This window comes from Zingiber officinale, unplaced genomic scaffold (assembly GCF_018446385.1).
Source record: "Zingiber officinale cultivar Zhangliang unplaced genomic scaffold, Zo_v1.1 ctg77, whole genome shotgun sequence".
Taxonomy (NCBI): Eukaryota; Viridiplantae; Streptophyta; class Magnoliopsida; order Zingiberales; family Zingiberaceae; genus Zingiber; species Zingiber officinale.
Genome location: NW_024589972.1, coordinates 1 through 13590, shown reverse-complemented (window position 1 = coordinate 13590; position 13590 = coordinate 1). Strand labels below are relative to the sequence as shown.

The following is a 13590-nucleotide window of genomic DNA, read 5'->3' as shown; positions in this document are numbered from 1 at the left end:
CATAGCCTCAACTACTTGTGAGATAATTTAGTTGCGGATATGGGTGTCTCTCTCATCAAGCTACTCCGTTATATTGTGATAATCAGAGTGCTATTCAAATTACGCATAATATAATTTTTTATGAACGGACGAAACATATTGAAATTGATTATCACATTACTCATCACCATCTTCAGATTGACACTATCACATTGCCTTTTGTTCCTTCAAAACTACAGATTATCGATATGTTTACCAAAGCTCATTCCGTTTCGCGCTTCTGATTTTTATCTGACAAACTCTCAATACTTCTGACTGTAGCATCATGAGTTTGAAGGAGGATGTTAGATTATATAATTTATATTATATAATCTATTAGAATTATTTGTTTATAGCCTCGAGGGTAATTTAATTTTTTACTTTTTTCAGTTTAAAAGCTCTAAAGCCAAAATCTTCAAATCATGCCAAGTCAATAACAGTTTCTTTCATGGTCAAAACACCTTATCTTATTCTTTTAGGAAAGGAGATATCACCAGAGCTTGACGATGGAGGAACGGGCTCCCCCCCTGGGGAGGACGAGGGGGGGGGGGGGGGGGGGGGAGGAGGGGGCGGCCACTGGGCTGGTGGTTTCTTCTTCTTCGGCTTGCTCGCTTTCTTAGGGCTAATGAAGGATCAAGAAGACGAGGGGTCCTACGGCAAATAAAAAGCAAGATACTGATCCTCGCCCATGTTTTAGCTTATTAAATACATAACTAGTTTGCTCTCCGACATCAAGATTTGTTTGCATGAATTCACCATATGGACATCTTGTTTCCTTAACATCAACGCCCGACTAGATTAATATAATCAGGTTAAAGATCTCATAGAATTTACTTATAAGTCACTAGTAAGATGAAAACAAATGTGAATATCTAATCTCTTGTTTAATAGGAAATAATTTTCCAAATTTCTATGACAATTTTTTTTTCTAAATTTATAAATTAATCATGAAGTTAATTTTAAAAATATTTTATATTAATTTGGATAAATCAAATAGCTAAATGCTTCTTTATTTTCATGATATATCCATTAAAATTGTTAATTTATTTATTGTTTTGTCAATTGAACCAGAGAAATTTATATAAACTAGTATTTTACCGGTGCTTTTTGAATAATCATAAGATATATATGGTTTAATGCGACTTTATTATATGTAAAAAAAGTTAAAATAGATGAATTAATAGAGATTGAGGGAGGAAAGAATATTGAAAAAGGGATAAGGATTTATGTAGTGAGCAAAATGAGGAGAAAAGAATGTTGTAGATATGAGAATAAAAAGAAGTTAAATTATATTAAGTTTTGAATTGAAATTATTTTCTGTGTGAAAAAAAAGAATATTGATGTAACTAAATTTTGAATTTCATCAAATCAAATTTAAAGTTACTTGTTAAAGATCCAAATTATTGATTAAATAGTAAGATTTATTTATCATACTAACTTTATTTTAACATTTAATAAATTCCATGTCATAAAATTTTATTTTTTTTTAAATCCAAAATTATGTTAATTTATTTTTAAAACATTTGTAGTAATGACAATATAGAACAAATATTCTTTTGATATCTAACTTAATTTCTAAAATTCTCAAAACAACCAAATAATCAAAATCTCAACTTATTTATTGATAGAAATAAGTGCTGTTAAAAAAAATTTAAATACATAACATCCCAAAAAACTTTATCATTTACTCTACATAAAAAATAAAAAATAAAATTTATAAATTTAAATGAAAGAGGAAAGACATCAAATTGTTGTTCCACTTGGGATTAAAGCATCTTTTATTATGGTCACAATGCCACTTTTGATGAAGTATCCATGGGCCTCCCTTGATGCTTCTTGCACATTTTCAGTATTAATGATCTGCAATAACAAATACATAAAAGAATGTGTTAAAAAAATTTATATTTTATATTTTAAACGGAATCACAAGTCATAATTGTTGAAGGATCAATGAGTTTAACAGCACCTTAACGTTCTCTCCCATTCGAACATTCTTATCAATGATGGCTTTTCTAATGTGAGAATTTTTTCCAATTCCGACTGGAAAGCTACCTTTCGCGGCTAATAGAATCTTGTCAGCTTCAGTCTGTATATAAAAAAACGATGAATGTAACAATGTTTTATGGATTCGTTCATAAGCAAAATGAAAACACAAATGAAATACTGAAAATGTTACTTCTAAGTATCAACTTATCGAACTCTGATCATCAACCATATGTAAGTTTTACCTCATAATAATCAGCTCCCATTAGTAAAGTATCTTCTACCACTGCACCTTCCGAAATGCAAGATCGAAGGCCAATTACAGAATGGTGAATCTTGCATTTCTACAAATACAAAAGTATACAACGAGTATTTAGCAAAGTTTGTAGGGAAGAAAAAGTGTTAAAATAAAGAATCTCAAAAGGTCTTACCTGAATCACACATCCCTCGCCAATAACACTATCGGTGACATCAGTATCAAGCATTATAGATGGAGGCAAATATCGAGCTTGAGTATATATTGGATATGAAAGGTCATAAAAACTGCAATTGAAGAACACACACTCTAGTAACTACAATGAAGAAAATTATAAGCAAATAAATCCTCTAATTATCTTAATTTACCTGAAATCAGGAACGGGCTTCTTTGTTATCCCAAGGTTAGCATTGTAAAATGCTTCTATGGTACCAATATCTTCCCAGTAACCATCATATAGATAAGCTTGTACCTTTGGTTACAAATTAATCGTAAATTAGCATCTAACAAAGCAGAGTACTTAAACAGTATACTAATAACATCATTAATAGATCAAACAAACAATTAGAAGGGGGAGACATACTCTCAAACCAAGGTTGCAAGCCCCAGGAATTACTTCGCTACCAAAGTCATTTGCTGAAGGGAACTTATCGCGAAGCAACTTAAGCATTATGTCTTTGCTGATAACATAGATGCCCATGCTAGCAATAAAAGGCATCTTCTTTGCTCTTTCTACATCGAGGCCCAAAATAGTAGTATCCACCTGCAATTTGTGAACAATGAAATTACTTAAGATTAAAACCAACTAGTTCTTAATAATTTGTAAATTTAGATGAAATTACTTCACCTGCATTGCCTTCAATTGCTCGCCTTTTGGCTTCTCCGCAAACTCAATGATCCGTCCTTCTTCATCGATCTTCATGAGGCCAAAGGCAGTCGCACGCTTTTCATCCATTGGCAGTGCAGCCACAGTGATGTCGGCGCATGATTCTCTATGTGATTGAATGAATTTCTCATAGTCCATACGATACAAATGATCCCCGGCAAGAATCAAGAATTCCATCACGTTATGCTCCTCAAAAAGCCACAAGTATTGCCTTACAGCATCAGCAGTACCCTGAATATGATATTCAAATACAGTATTGAGCAAGCCAATTATATCTAAACTTGTACGAATTTTGAACAAAATTTCCTTAATATAGACAACAGAATTATGTATTATAATACCTGAAACCAGTTGGGATTCTCGGGGCTTTGTTGGGCAGCAAGAACTTCGACAAATCCTTCATTTTGGTAACCACCCATGGTGCTTCCATAAGCCCGTGCGAGGTGGCGATTTAGCGAAGCTGAATTGAACTGTGTCAAAACATAGATCTTGGAGATGTTGCTGTTCAAGCAGTTGCTGACGGGGATGTCGATGAGCCTGTAGTTGGCACCGAGAGGAACTGCTGGTTTAGCTCTCTTCTTTGTCAGTGGATACAGCCGCGTTCCTGCGCCACCACCTAAAATAATACCCAACACACTCTGTCCACGAAGGGAGACAATAAGTTTAGTTCTAAATGAGTTTTGATTAATCACATGCACCAATCTTGAAATACTGAAAAGAAAAATCCACGAAGGAAAGGAACACCTTCTTTTTCCTCAATCTACTAGTAATTTCAGAAATTTGAAATCAGATAATTCACGAGAAGAAGAAGAAGAAAAAGGGATCGAACCACAGTTCACAAAACAGATCAATTTGTGCATTGAGAACAAAAACAATTCGTAAAAAAAATAAATCGAAAAGCGACTACAAAATCAAGGAAACCCTATCAGATTTCAAGTATTCAAAATTCCAGAACAACAAGTAAAAGGATCAATCGACTCACTCGGCTCGCGTCGGGGAAGAGGCAGGTCTGCGAGTTATTCGAGTCGGTTACAGCCTTGGGGGAGACGACCAAGGGGCTCCTCGTCCTCGCCTCTCTTCTCGTCGCAGCCACCGGCCTCTGGCGGACTAATTTCGCGCCAGAGAGACTGTCGGAGAAGGAAAGGCGGCCATTGCGGCCGCCGAGGAAGGTGCGGTCCTCTGCGAAAGGCGAGGGCTTGGAACGAACGGCGAGAACGTTGGGGGAAGAGAACAACACGCCGATCGAGAAAGCCATTGCGGTTTGGCCGATGGATTTCGAAGAAGAAAGGATGAAATATCGACAGGCCTTCTCTCGAGTTTATATAGATCCGAGAAAAATTATAATTTTTTTTATTTATTTTCATCTCTCATATTTATTTTATTTCAGAAAAAATTTATTTCCATCTCTCATATTTATTTTATTTCAGAAAAAATAAAATAAAATAAAATAATTTCAAATAAATTAAAATCTGGTAAATTAGATGACTTGGCATGTTTCGACCACCTATTTAAAGTATTATTTAGATTCATTATTAAAAATCTATATTGAGTTTTACTAAATTTTAATTTAAGAAAATTTTTTATTGAAATTTAGTATTATATTTGATAAATTCAATACCTTAATTATTTTTTTTTAACTTTTAAAGATTCATAGTTTCAAATAAATAGATAAATTAATAAGATTCGTTTTTTTTAAAAAAAAATATTAATTAAAGTTATAAATTTATAAAATACATAGATTAATGAAATTCTTTATTTATTTTCATAATAGTCAATTAAAGTTGTTTATTTAATTTGGAGAAGTATAATTTGACTTTTCAATTTTAATTGTCAAAATAAAAATTCAAATTATTATTTTTTATTTTTAAAAGGATTATGTTTTAACAGATCAAGTTAATGGAGTTAAATCAAGAATAGCTTAAATTGTTTAGATTAAATATTAAAAATTTAAATTGATTTTTAAAATTTTAATTTAAGAAAAAACATATTTTTTTATTAAATAATAGTTAATAAATTTTTTTTTTACCAAAGTTACTATATCATAATTTTGAGAGTTAAAAAATATATTACCAAATAATTTAAGGGGGCGTTTGGTTCTCTCCTAGGAATCGGAATGGGAATGTGTATCATAGTATTATGGAATGGGAATGGGTATCAGCTTGGGTATCATTCTTAAAAATGATGTTTTGTTAGTTAAATATGTTCAATCGGAATGAACCTAAATTTCCTTTTTTACCCTTACAGAAAAATAAGAGAAAAAATTAGATGGGAGAGAAAGTTGAATGTGAGAGAAACATATGATGAGAGAAAATGATGAGAGAGAAAGTGTGTTGGAAAAAAATGAAGAGAGAAAAAGTATGATCAGAGAAAATGAGGAGAGAGTGCATAATAGGAGAGATTGAGAAAAGAAAAAGTATGATGAGAGAGAAAGTGTGATGAGAGAGAAATAGTGATGGGAAAAAATGAAGAGAGAGAAAGTATTATGAGAGAAAATGAAAGAGTGAGGAGAGAGAAAATATGATGAGAGAGAAAGTGGGTTGAGAGAGAAAGAGTGATGGAAAAATGAAGAGAGAGAAAGTATGATGAGAGAAAATGAGAGACTGAGGAGAGAGAAAATATGCTGAGAGAGAAAGAGTGATGGAAAAAATGAAGAGAGAGAAAGTATTATGAGAGAAAATGAAAAAGTGAAGAGAGAGAAAGTATGATGAGAGAGAAAGTGGGTTGAGAGAGAAAGAATGATGGGAAAAATGAAGAGAGATAAAGTGTGATGAGAGAAAATGCGAGACTGAGAGAGAGAAAATATGATGAGAGAGAAAGTGTGCTTAGAGAAAAAGTGTGATTAGAGAAAATAAAGAGAGAGAGTGTGATGAGAGAGAATAAAGAGAGAGAAAGTGTGACGAGAGAAAATGAGGAGAGAGAGTATGCTGAGAGAGATTGAGGAGAGAGAGTATGCTGAGAGAGATTGAGGAGAGAGAAAGTATGATGAGAGGGAAAGTACGATGAGAGAGAAAATATGATAAAAAATAAGTAGAAAATGTATAATGGGAAAGAAAGTGTGATAGAAGATAATGAAGAGAGAGAAAATAAGGAGAGAGAGTATATGATGGGAGAGAATATAGAGAGAGAAAGTATCTTGAGAGAGAAAATGTGATGACAAAATAAGGAGCGAGAAAATATGATGAGAGAGAGTGTGTGAAATTAAAAAAAAAATGAATAAATATACTAAGGGTATTTTTGTCTAAAACTTAATTCACAATCCTATTCCATCAAAACCCAAGGGAGGGGGTGGGTTTCATCCATACCCAAATTTTTAGGTTTCATTCCAAAATCTTGATTCCATTCCCATTAACCAAACACAAGGTTTGGGAATGAATCCATTCCCTCATTCCCAAACCCATAAACCAAACGCCACCTAAGATATATTATTTCATTATATAATTTAGTATTATGATATTAGTTCAAAGTTGTAATTTATTTCTAATTAAAGTTAATTTAGTAAAATACCTAAATCGAACTCTATTTTAAAATTATCAAATGACACACTCAATATTTTTTTTTTAACTCTTCATATTTATGTCAATGATTCGGTTAATATTCTTTTTTAAATGCACATATTTTATTAAAATGTCTGATTTATTTTAAAAAACACATTATTTTTGATATATTATATCAAATTAATTTTTAGGCTCATAAATATAATAGAAAAATAAACAAATACATACGATTTAATTTTATATTATTCTGAGTTATTTAGGTTTATCAATCAATTTTAACTAAATCGATTGATGGAGCTAAAAAGCATTGATATATTAAAAATATTCATCCTTAAGTTTAGATCAATTTAAAAAAATAAATTTTTAATTTAAAATTATTGTAATTTTGTTTTTTATTGATTTTTTTAATTGTATATTTTTTTTCAAAAACCTAATTGAATTTTTTTTTCAGATTGATCTCTAAACCTTCGTCGATAATTTTGTACTATTTTCTTTTCTCATCCCCGTTCTTATATTTTTTTTCTGTATCATTTTCCTTCCTCGCAACCTCATCAATCTTTCACGTTTTTTCTTTCTCTTTGAGAGGAAAATATAAAGTAAAGTTTTTTATTCATTCAATTCGATGTAAAATAGTATATTAATTTTTTAAACATGGATTTAGGATATTAAAAATATATAAAAATAATAAGAAGAATTTATTTAATTAAAACATAAACTATATAGATTGCTTATTAATACTAGTATGATCATGCACACGCGTTGCGTGTGTAATATAATAATATATAAATTATTTGGGTCTTTGAAAATTCGAATTGTTTGAATTTTTTAGTGTCACCCTTACAAACAAAAAATTAATTATTTGGGTAAGATTTGTCAGACCCATGTAATAGTGACGCTAGAGAATTCCAGCAACAAATTACTGTAACGAGCTTCCCTATTCAAAAAATTATTTAATTTAATATTATACTTGTCTTAGTAAAAAAACTAAGAAAAATATATTTTTTAACATCGTCGGCCTAAAATATTTATAGAAGTTTATTTGATTATAGTATTGTCAATTTTAAGATATGAGACTAAATAGAACTATATTTTTTTTATATAAAACAATCAAAGAAAATTAACGATGAAAAAAATTCATAATAATATGCTGTAGCTGAGTCTCGAACTCTAGAGCACTGATTGTTTCGCTTGTGGAGTTACTAATAAACCTTGAAATTATTTTTAGTGTAAATAGAAAAAAGCACATTAACGTAAATACATTTTAGGCTTCACCAAAGTTAGTTAGTAAAGGGGGGAGATTTTTAATAAAATAGTAAGATTAAAAATAAAAATCTAAAGAATAATTAAAAATTTAAATGAAAAATCAATTAAATTTTTGTTAAAAGATAATACTTTAGAAAAAAATAATAAATCTAAATTAAAGTCATATATTATAAAAAATAATACATGGATAATTTATAGAATACTATTAATAATGTTTGTTAATATAATGCTATAAAAAAATTTAAAATTAAAATCAATAAAATTTTATTTAGGTTTAAAATAATTTAACAATTTTATAAAAAAATTATTATCAAGCTCAAATATAAAATTTTAATTAACCTTTATATAACAAAATAAAAATATAAATTTTATATTTGCCTAGGGCCTCGAAACAGGTGGAGATGGCTAAATATATGTGAACATCTTTTGGGCACAACAAATGTTATCAAAGTCATGCTCCAGACCTGATGACATGTGGGTTGCCCTTGAACGAAGTTGAGAGTGGGCATGGAACAGGTCAAGGTGACTAGATACTCACGGGGAAATCTGGAATAGGTCAGGTTAACAAGATGCCTGCGGTGACCGGATACTCGTGGAGAGGTCCAGAGCAGGTCGAGGTGACCGAATGTTCACGGAAAGGCCCCGGACTAGGTCTGGTTGACCAGATGCTTGTGAGGAGGCTCCGCAGCAAGTCAAGGTGATCAGATGCTTGTGGAGAGACCCGAAACAGGTCAGGGTGATCAAATGCTTATGGAGAGTCCCGAAGCATGTTATGAGTGACCGGACGCAGATGCTTTCGGGGAGACTCGAAGCGGGTCCAAAGTGACCAGGTGCTAACGGGGCCTAGACCATGAGAGTAATGATGATCCTTCATTTAAGAGGAGGATTGTTGAGATTCAATCAAAGTCCCGCATTAGAAAGATTTAAAAAATATCATGGATTTAAAAGGATGTATAATATCTCTATTAACATGAGACCTTTTAGGTATAGCCGAAGAGCAAAGTTGTGAATATTCTTTAGGTAATTTCAATTTGGCCTAATATATTAAATGCGGTGAATTTTTTAACACAAATTAGATTTTATTTAATGTTTCTCTAGATGTATCAGTTAATTATTTTAGCTAAAACTAACTAATGGACCTAAAACTAAAAATGACATAAAACTAAATCATATGTCTTCATCTAATTCTTATGGTTATTTTTATACCCTTAAATATTAATTTGATATATTTAACAATAATTTTTTTAAACATAAATTGATATTTTTTAAAAAATATACGCATTTAAAAAAATAATCCAAATGTAGCAATCTATTGGGACAAATACGAAAAGATAAAATATCTTAAACATAAATTGATATTTAAAAAAAACAAATCTACGCATTTAAAAAAATAATCCAAATGTAGCAATATGATAAATATGAAAAAATAAAATAAGTATTGGATATATGATTTAATAATTTTAAAAATAAAATAAGTGATTTAGATATTTCGGAAAGTTTAATGCACAGTTAAGTAAAAAAGCTATTTAATAACGCAAATATGTTAATTATTGTTTGGTTGACTTTTCTATTGCTAGTAGATTATTGAAATTTTATTTTTAAATCTAGCATTCGAAACTAACCAAGCGAAACTATTGGTTTTCTTGGTCACGTCCGACTAAAGTTAGAATTCCATGAAAGAGTGTTTCCCCATGGTAAAACCTCCTTGGAGAATATAAGCTTTTCATGAAACTGATCCTTAGCCTCCATCCAAGCACGAGCCATCATATTCGTCGCGTCAAAGAGAACCCAAAATAGCAAGCATTGGAAGTAAACTCAAATCCACAATAGTAAGACAAGGAACAAATAATGCTCAGCCTTTAATCTAAGACAAATAAGTGTCCAATGGTAGAAAGACCAAGAAGCGACCAGTTCGAAACACCTCTCCATGCCTGACCACGAGTCATACCTGTCGGTGCAATATCTTTTAATCAAAGTTGATCTAAGTGATTAAGCCTGAGTCTTGGTTTGGATTTTGATATTTGACAATATATTGAGTTTAGATGATATGGACAATATAGGTGCAGTGATTCATTTGGGGAGATTGTTGATACAATTCCCGCTTGGTCAAGGTTGACCAGTTGAGATGTGAAGGAAAGTCAAGTAGATCAAGGTTGATCGAATACCTGACTAGAAAGTCTGAGTGAGTGAAGTCGAAAAAGTCCTAGTAAGTGAAGCTAGGAGAAAGTCTTAGTGGTAAGCTTGGGGAAGAAATCTGGTGAGTGGGTGAAAATCCAGTGATGTGAAGTGAAAATCCTAGTGAATGAAGCTGGGTGAAAGTCCTGAAGTGGGAAGCTAGGTGGTTGAAGTCCCAGTGAGTGAAGTCAGGCAGATGAGAAATCCTAATGAGTGAAGCTAGGTGAAAGTCACAGTGAGTAAAGCCGGGCAGGAAAAATCGGATCAATGTTGATCGGACATTGCAGTGTCTGAAAGTCCAAGTAGGTCAAAGGATTGACGGATACTTGCACGAAAATCCAGATGGTCAAGATTGACCCGACATCAGTGGAAGTCCAAGTAGGTCAAGGGAGTGACCGGATACTTGCACGAAGAGAAAAGTCCAAGTGGGTCAAAGGGATTGACCGGCACTTGGTGAGGGAGTGGCGGTCAAAGTTGACCGGATGCTAGGCATGATGTACCAACAGGACCGGATGTTGGTTTAGGGACTTGGGACTTGGTTTGGGCAAAACCAATCCGATCGATCACCCGATCGATTGGCGATGCCCAATCGATCGGCCGATCGATGGGAAGGTCCGTGACAAGCCCGACGGCAAGTCAGGCGAGCATTATGCGCGGATCGATCGGTCGATCGATCCAAAGACCCCAATCGATAGTGGATCGATTGGGGTGGCGCGATTTCACGAAGGTTGGATCGATCGCCGATCGATCAAGCATTTCCCAAGCGAGCGCGCTGGATCGATCGGTGATCGATCCAAAGCCTCCTCGATCGATTGGGAGCAATCCAATCGATCGGGATCCGGCAGTTGGCGTCGTTTATAGCTGCAGGCGTTCGATTCCATCGGCGAACTTACGGCATTCATCTCGATCTTCACCAGTGACTCCTGAGCTCTCTCTCAAGTTCAGATCGCTAGTTCTTGAAGATTCTTGGAGGTTCTTCCAAGTCAAGAGGCGGATCAAAAGCAAGAAGAGAAGTTAGAGTTAGGGTTTATTGTAAGCTTTGCTTGTATTTCATATTCTTTCCTTTCTTCTTGTATTGAGAGTTTGTAAAGGCTTCTCCGCCTTCGATAGTTACCGTAGAGGAGTGTGTTTCATAGTGGAGGGTGCGTGAGTGTGTGGATCCTTGGATTAGTCACCTCTTGTGAGGTGGATACCAAGTAAAATCCATTTGTTAGCGTTGTATTTTGTTTCTCGTATTTTCCACTGCACATCTCTGAAGAAACAAGCAACGAAGAACACGGAGCACGTGGAGCTATTCACCCCTCTAGCTACATTTGGTCCCAACAAGTGGTATCGAACAAGGTCGCTCTTCACCGGAATCATCGCCGGAAGGGCAAACGTAACAAGAAGAGCTAGAGGGTGAAGAAGTTGGAGCAAATTCATCAAAGTCAAAGAATTCAAGAAGCTCAACTTCAAATGCAATTCCAAGATGGACTTGGATTTGACACATGGGTGCCTCCACCATTCACAATGACAAGCTTCGATCTTTGGAGATCAAGCATCGAAAATTTCTTAATGGTGGAGATAGAGCAATGGTTTGCTCTAAAGGAAGGCTTCGAAGCTCCAACTAACTCCAAGGGCAAAGTCCTCAAGAAAAGCAAATGAAGCCAAGAGCAAATCCAAAGATGTGAGGCCAATGATAAAGTGACCAAGCTCTTGGTCAATCTATTGCCTAGCCACATTCTTGGAAAAATTGGAGAGTTCAAGGATGCCAAGGAGCTTTGGAGCAAATTGGCATCAATCCATGAGATCCCCTCCACTGTACCGAATCAAGAGGAATCCAAAGAGGGCGACTCATTGGAGCAAGACCAAGAGAAGGACTCCGAAGTTGAGAGATGCTCAACTTCGAAGAAGAAGTCCAAGAAGAAGCTTCATCTTCGAGGGAATGCAATGAAAGGAACAATGAGGGAGCATACTCCTTGTTCCATGTACAGGATGATGAAGCCTCCACCTCTAGGATTGAGGGGAGGAATTTTCATTGACACCGGATCAAGAGCAAGAAGAAGCCTCCATATTCGGGTCAAAGAAGAAGAGGATGAAGAAGCTTCCGTCTCCACAAGTCAAGCTAACTCAATTGGAGGAGCATCAATGTCGAATCAAGAGGAAGCCTCTTCCTCTGGATCTAATGGAGAAAGTGTCATCCTTACACATGAAGGTATAAATGTATCAATTAATAATAAAAATCATATCATATGCTTTGAATGTAGGGAACATGGGCATTACAAGAGTAAATGCCCTAAATTGACCAAGAAGAAGGGTCAAGTGGCACCAAAGGGCAAAGAGAAGCCCAAGGAGACCGCTCCCGAACCAAGAAGAGCAAGGAGCACATTGTGTGCTTCTCTTGCAATCAAAAGGGACATTATCAGAGTCAATGTCCCAAGGGGAAGAAAGCGGTCAAGGCTCAAGGAGGAAGCTCAACTCAAGGGGGAGCCTTCAAGGTAAAAAGGAAGGTAACATTTATTGAGCCTACTCCTTTAAATTATGGTAAAAAGCATGATAGTTCTAACTTATATCATTTTAATGCTATTTACCATGAAATAGGAGGCATGATAAAATTAAAGAAAATCATGTAGCTTATCATGCTAAGACCTCTCAACCTAGGTTTAGAAAGGTAGATAGGAACTTAGGCAAGAACCCTAAGGATTCTAGGTATGTGCCTAAGAAGAAGAAAAATCATGATTTTAGTGAAAAATTTATGGTTGAGGATTATGGAAGGAAAATCAAGTCTTGAGGTCAAGACTTGATAAATTAGAGAAGACCCTTAGAGAAATAAAAATGAAACACAAGGGTCTAAGGGTAAAAATCTAGGTCTAGGAGTATCAAAGTCATCCAATGGTCATAGAGGTTTGGGATACAAACCTAAGGCTAAGAAGGATGAAATTTACGTACCATAGGGTTCCATATAGTTATGGAACCAACCGTAGGTCAAATGGTCAAGTCAAAATACTAGGAAGGTTATTCCTAAGAGTATTTTGCAACAAATGTGACTAAGACTTCTAAGAAGTCTAAGAAAGTCACAAACAAGGTCACAAGGGAAGCAATCCCTAGAGTTGACCTAGAAAAGTGATCAAGACTTCTAAGAAGTTATCCCTAGTGAATACCTAGAGCATCCAAGGAGCACCAATAGGTTAGCATCTTCTCTACACCATAGATGGGTTAGAGAGTGTCAACTCTAAGAAGAAGGGTAGTTAACCCAACTTTGAAGAAATTGACACTCAAAGAGCATTTTCAAGGTTATTATTAACTTCTGAAAATAAAATAGATTTATTGAGCTACTCTTTAAAAGAGTAAATTGTGCCAAATTTGAGGAATATGCTTAATTTAAATTGGCACAGATTAGGAAAAGCAAAAGAAATGTCAAATTTGGTTTTTGACATTTTCTTGAGAAATAGTGGGCAATCTAAGGTTTAATTTTTCAAGTTAGCTAAGGGCTAAGGATACTTAGGTAGGTAATCTAGGTATTTTATCTATGCTAA

At 34.2% G+C, this 13590-nt stretch overlaps 1 protein-coding gene across 1 annotated transcript; it reads right to left on the bottom strand.

Moving 5' to 3' along the window:
- Positions 1-1616: 1616 nt before the first annotated feature.
- LOC122037758 (glucose-1-phosphate adenylyltransferase small subunit, chloroplastic/amyloplastic-like) lies at positions 1617-4422 on the bottom strand. Its single transcript, XM_042597202.1, has 9 exons — positions 4126-4422; positions 3485-3781; positions 3105-3374; positions 2841-3020; positions 2626-2729; positions 2433-2544; positions 2247-2345; positions 1985-2104; positions 1617-1878 (listed from the first exon to the last, which is right to left on the bottom strand). The coding sequence occupies exons 1-9, from the start codon at positions 4396-4398 to the stop codon at positions 1762-1764; spliced, it is 1572 nt and encodes a 523-aa protein (XP_042453136.1). The 5' UTR covers positions 4399-4422; the 3' UTR covers positions 1617-1761.
- Positions 4423-13590: the final 9168 nt, after the last annotated feature.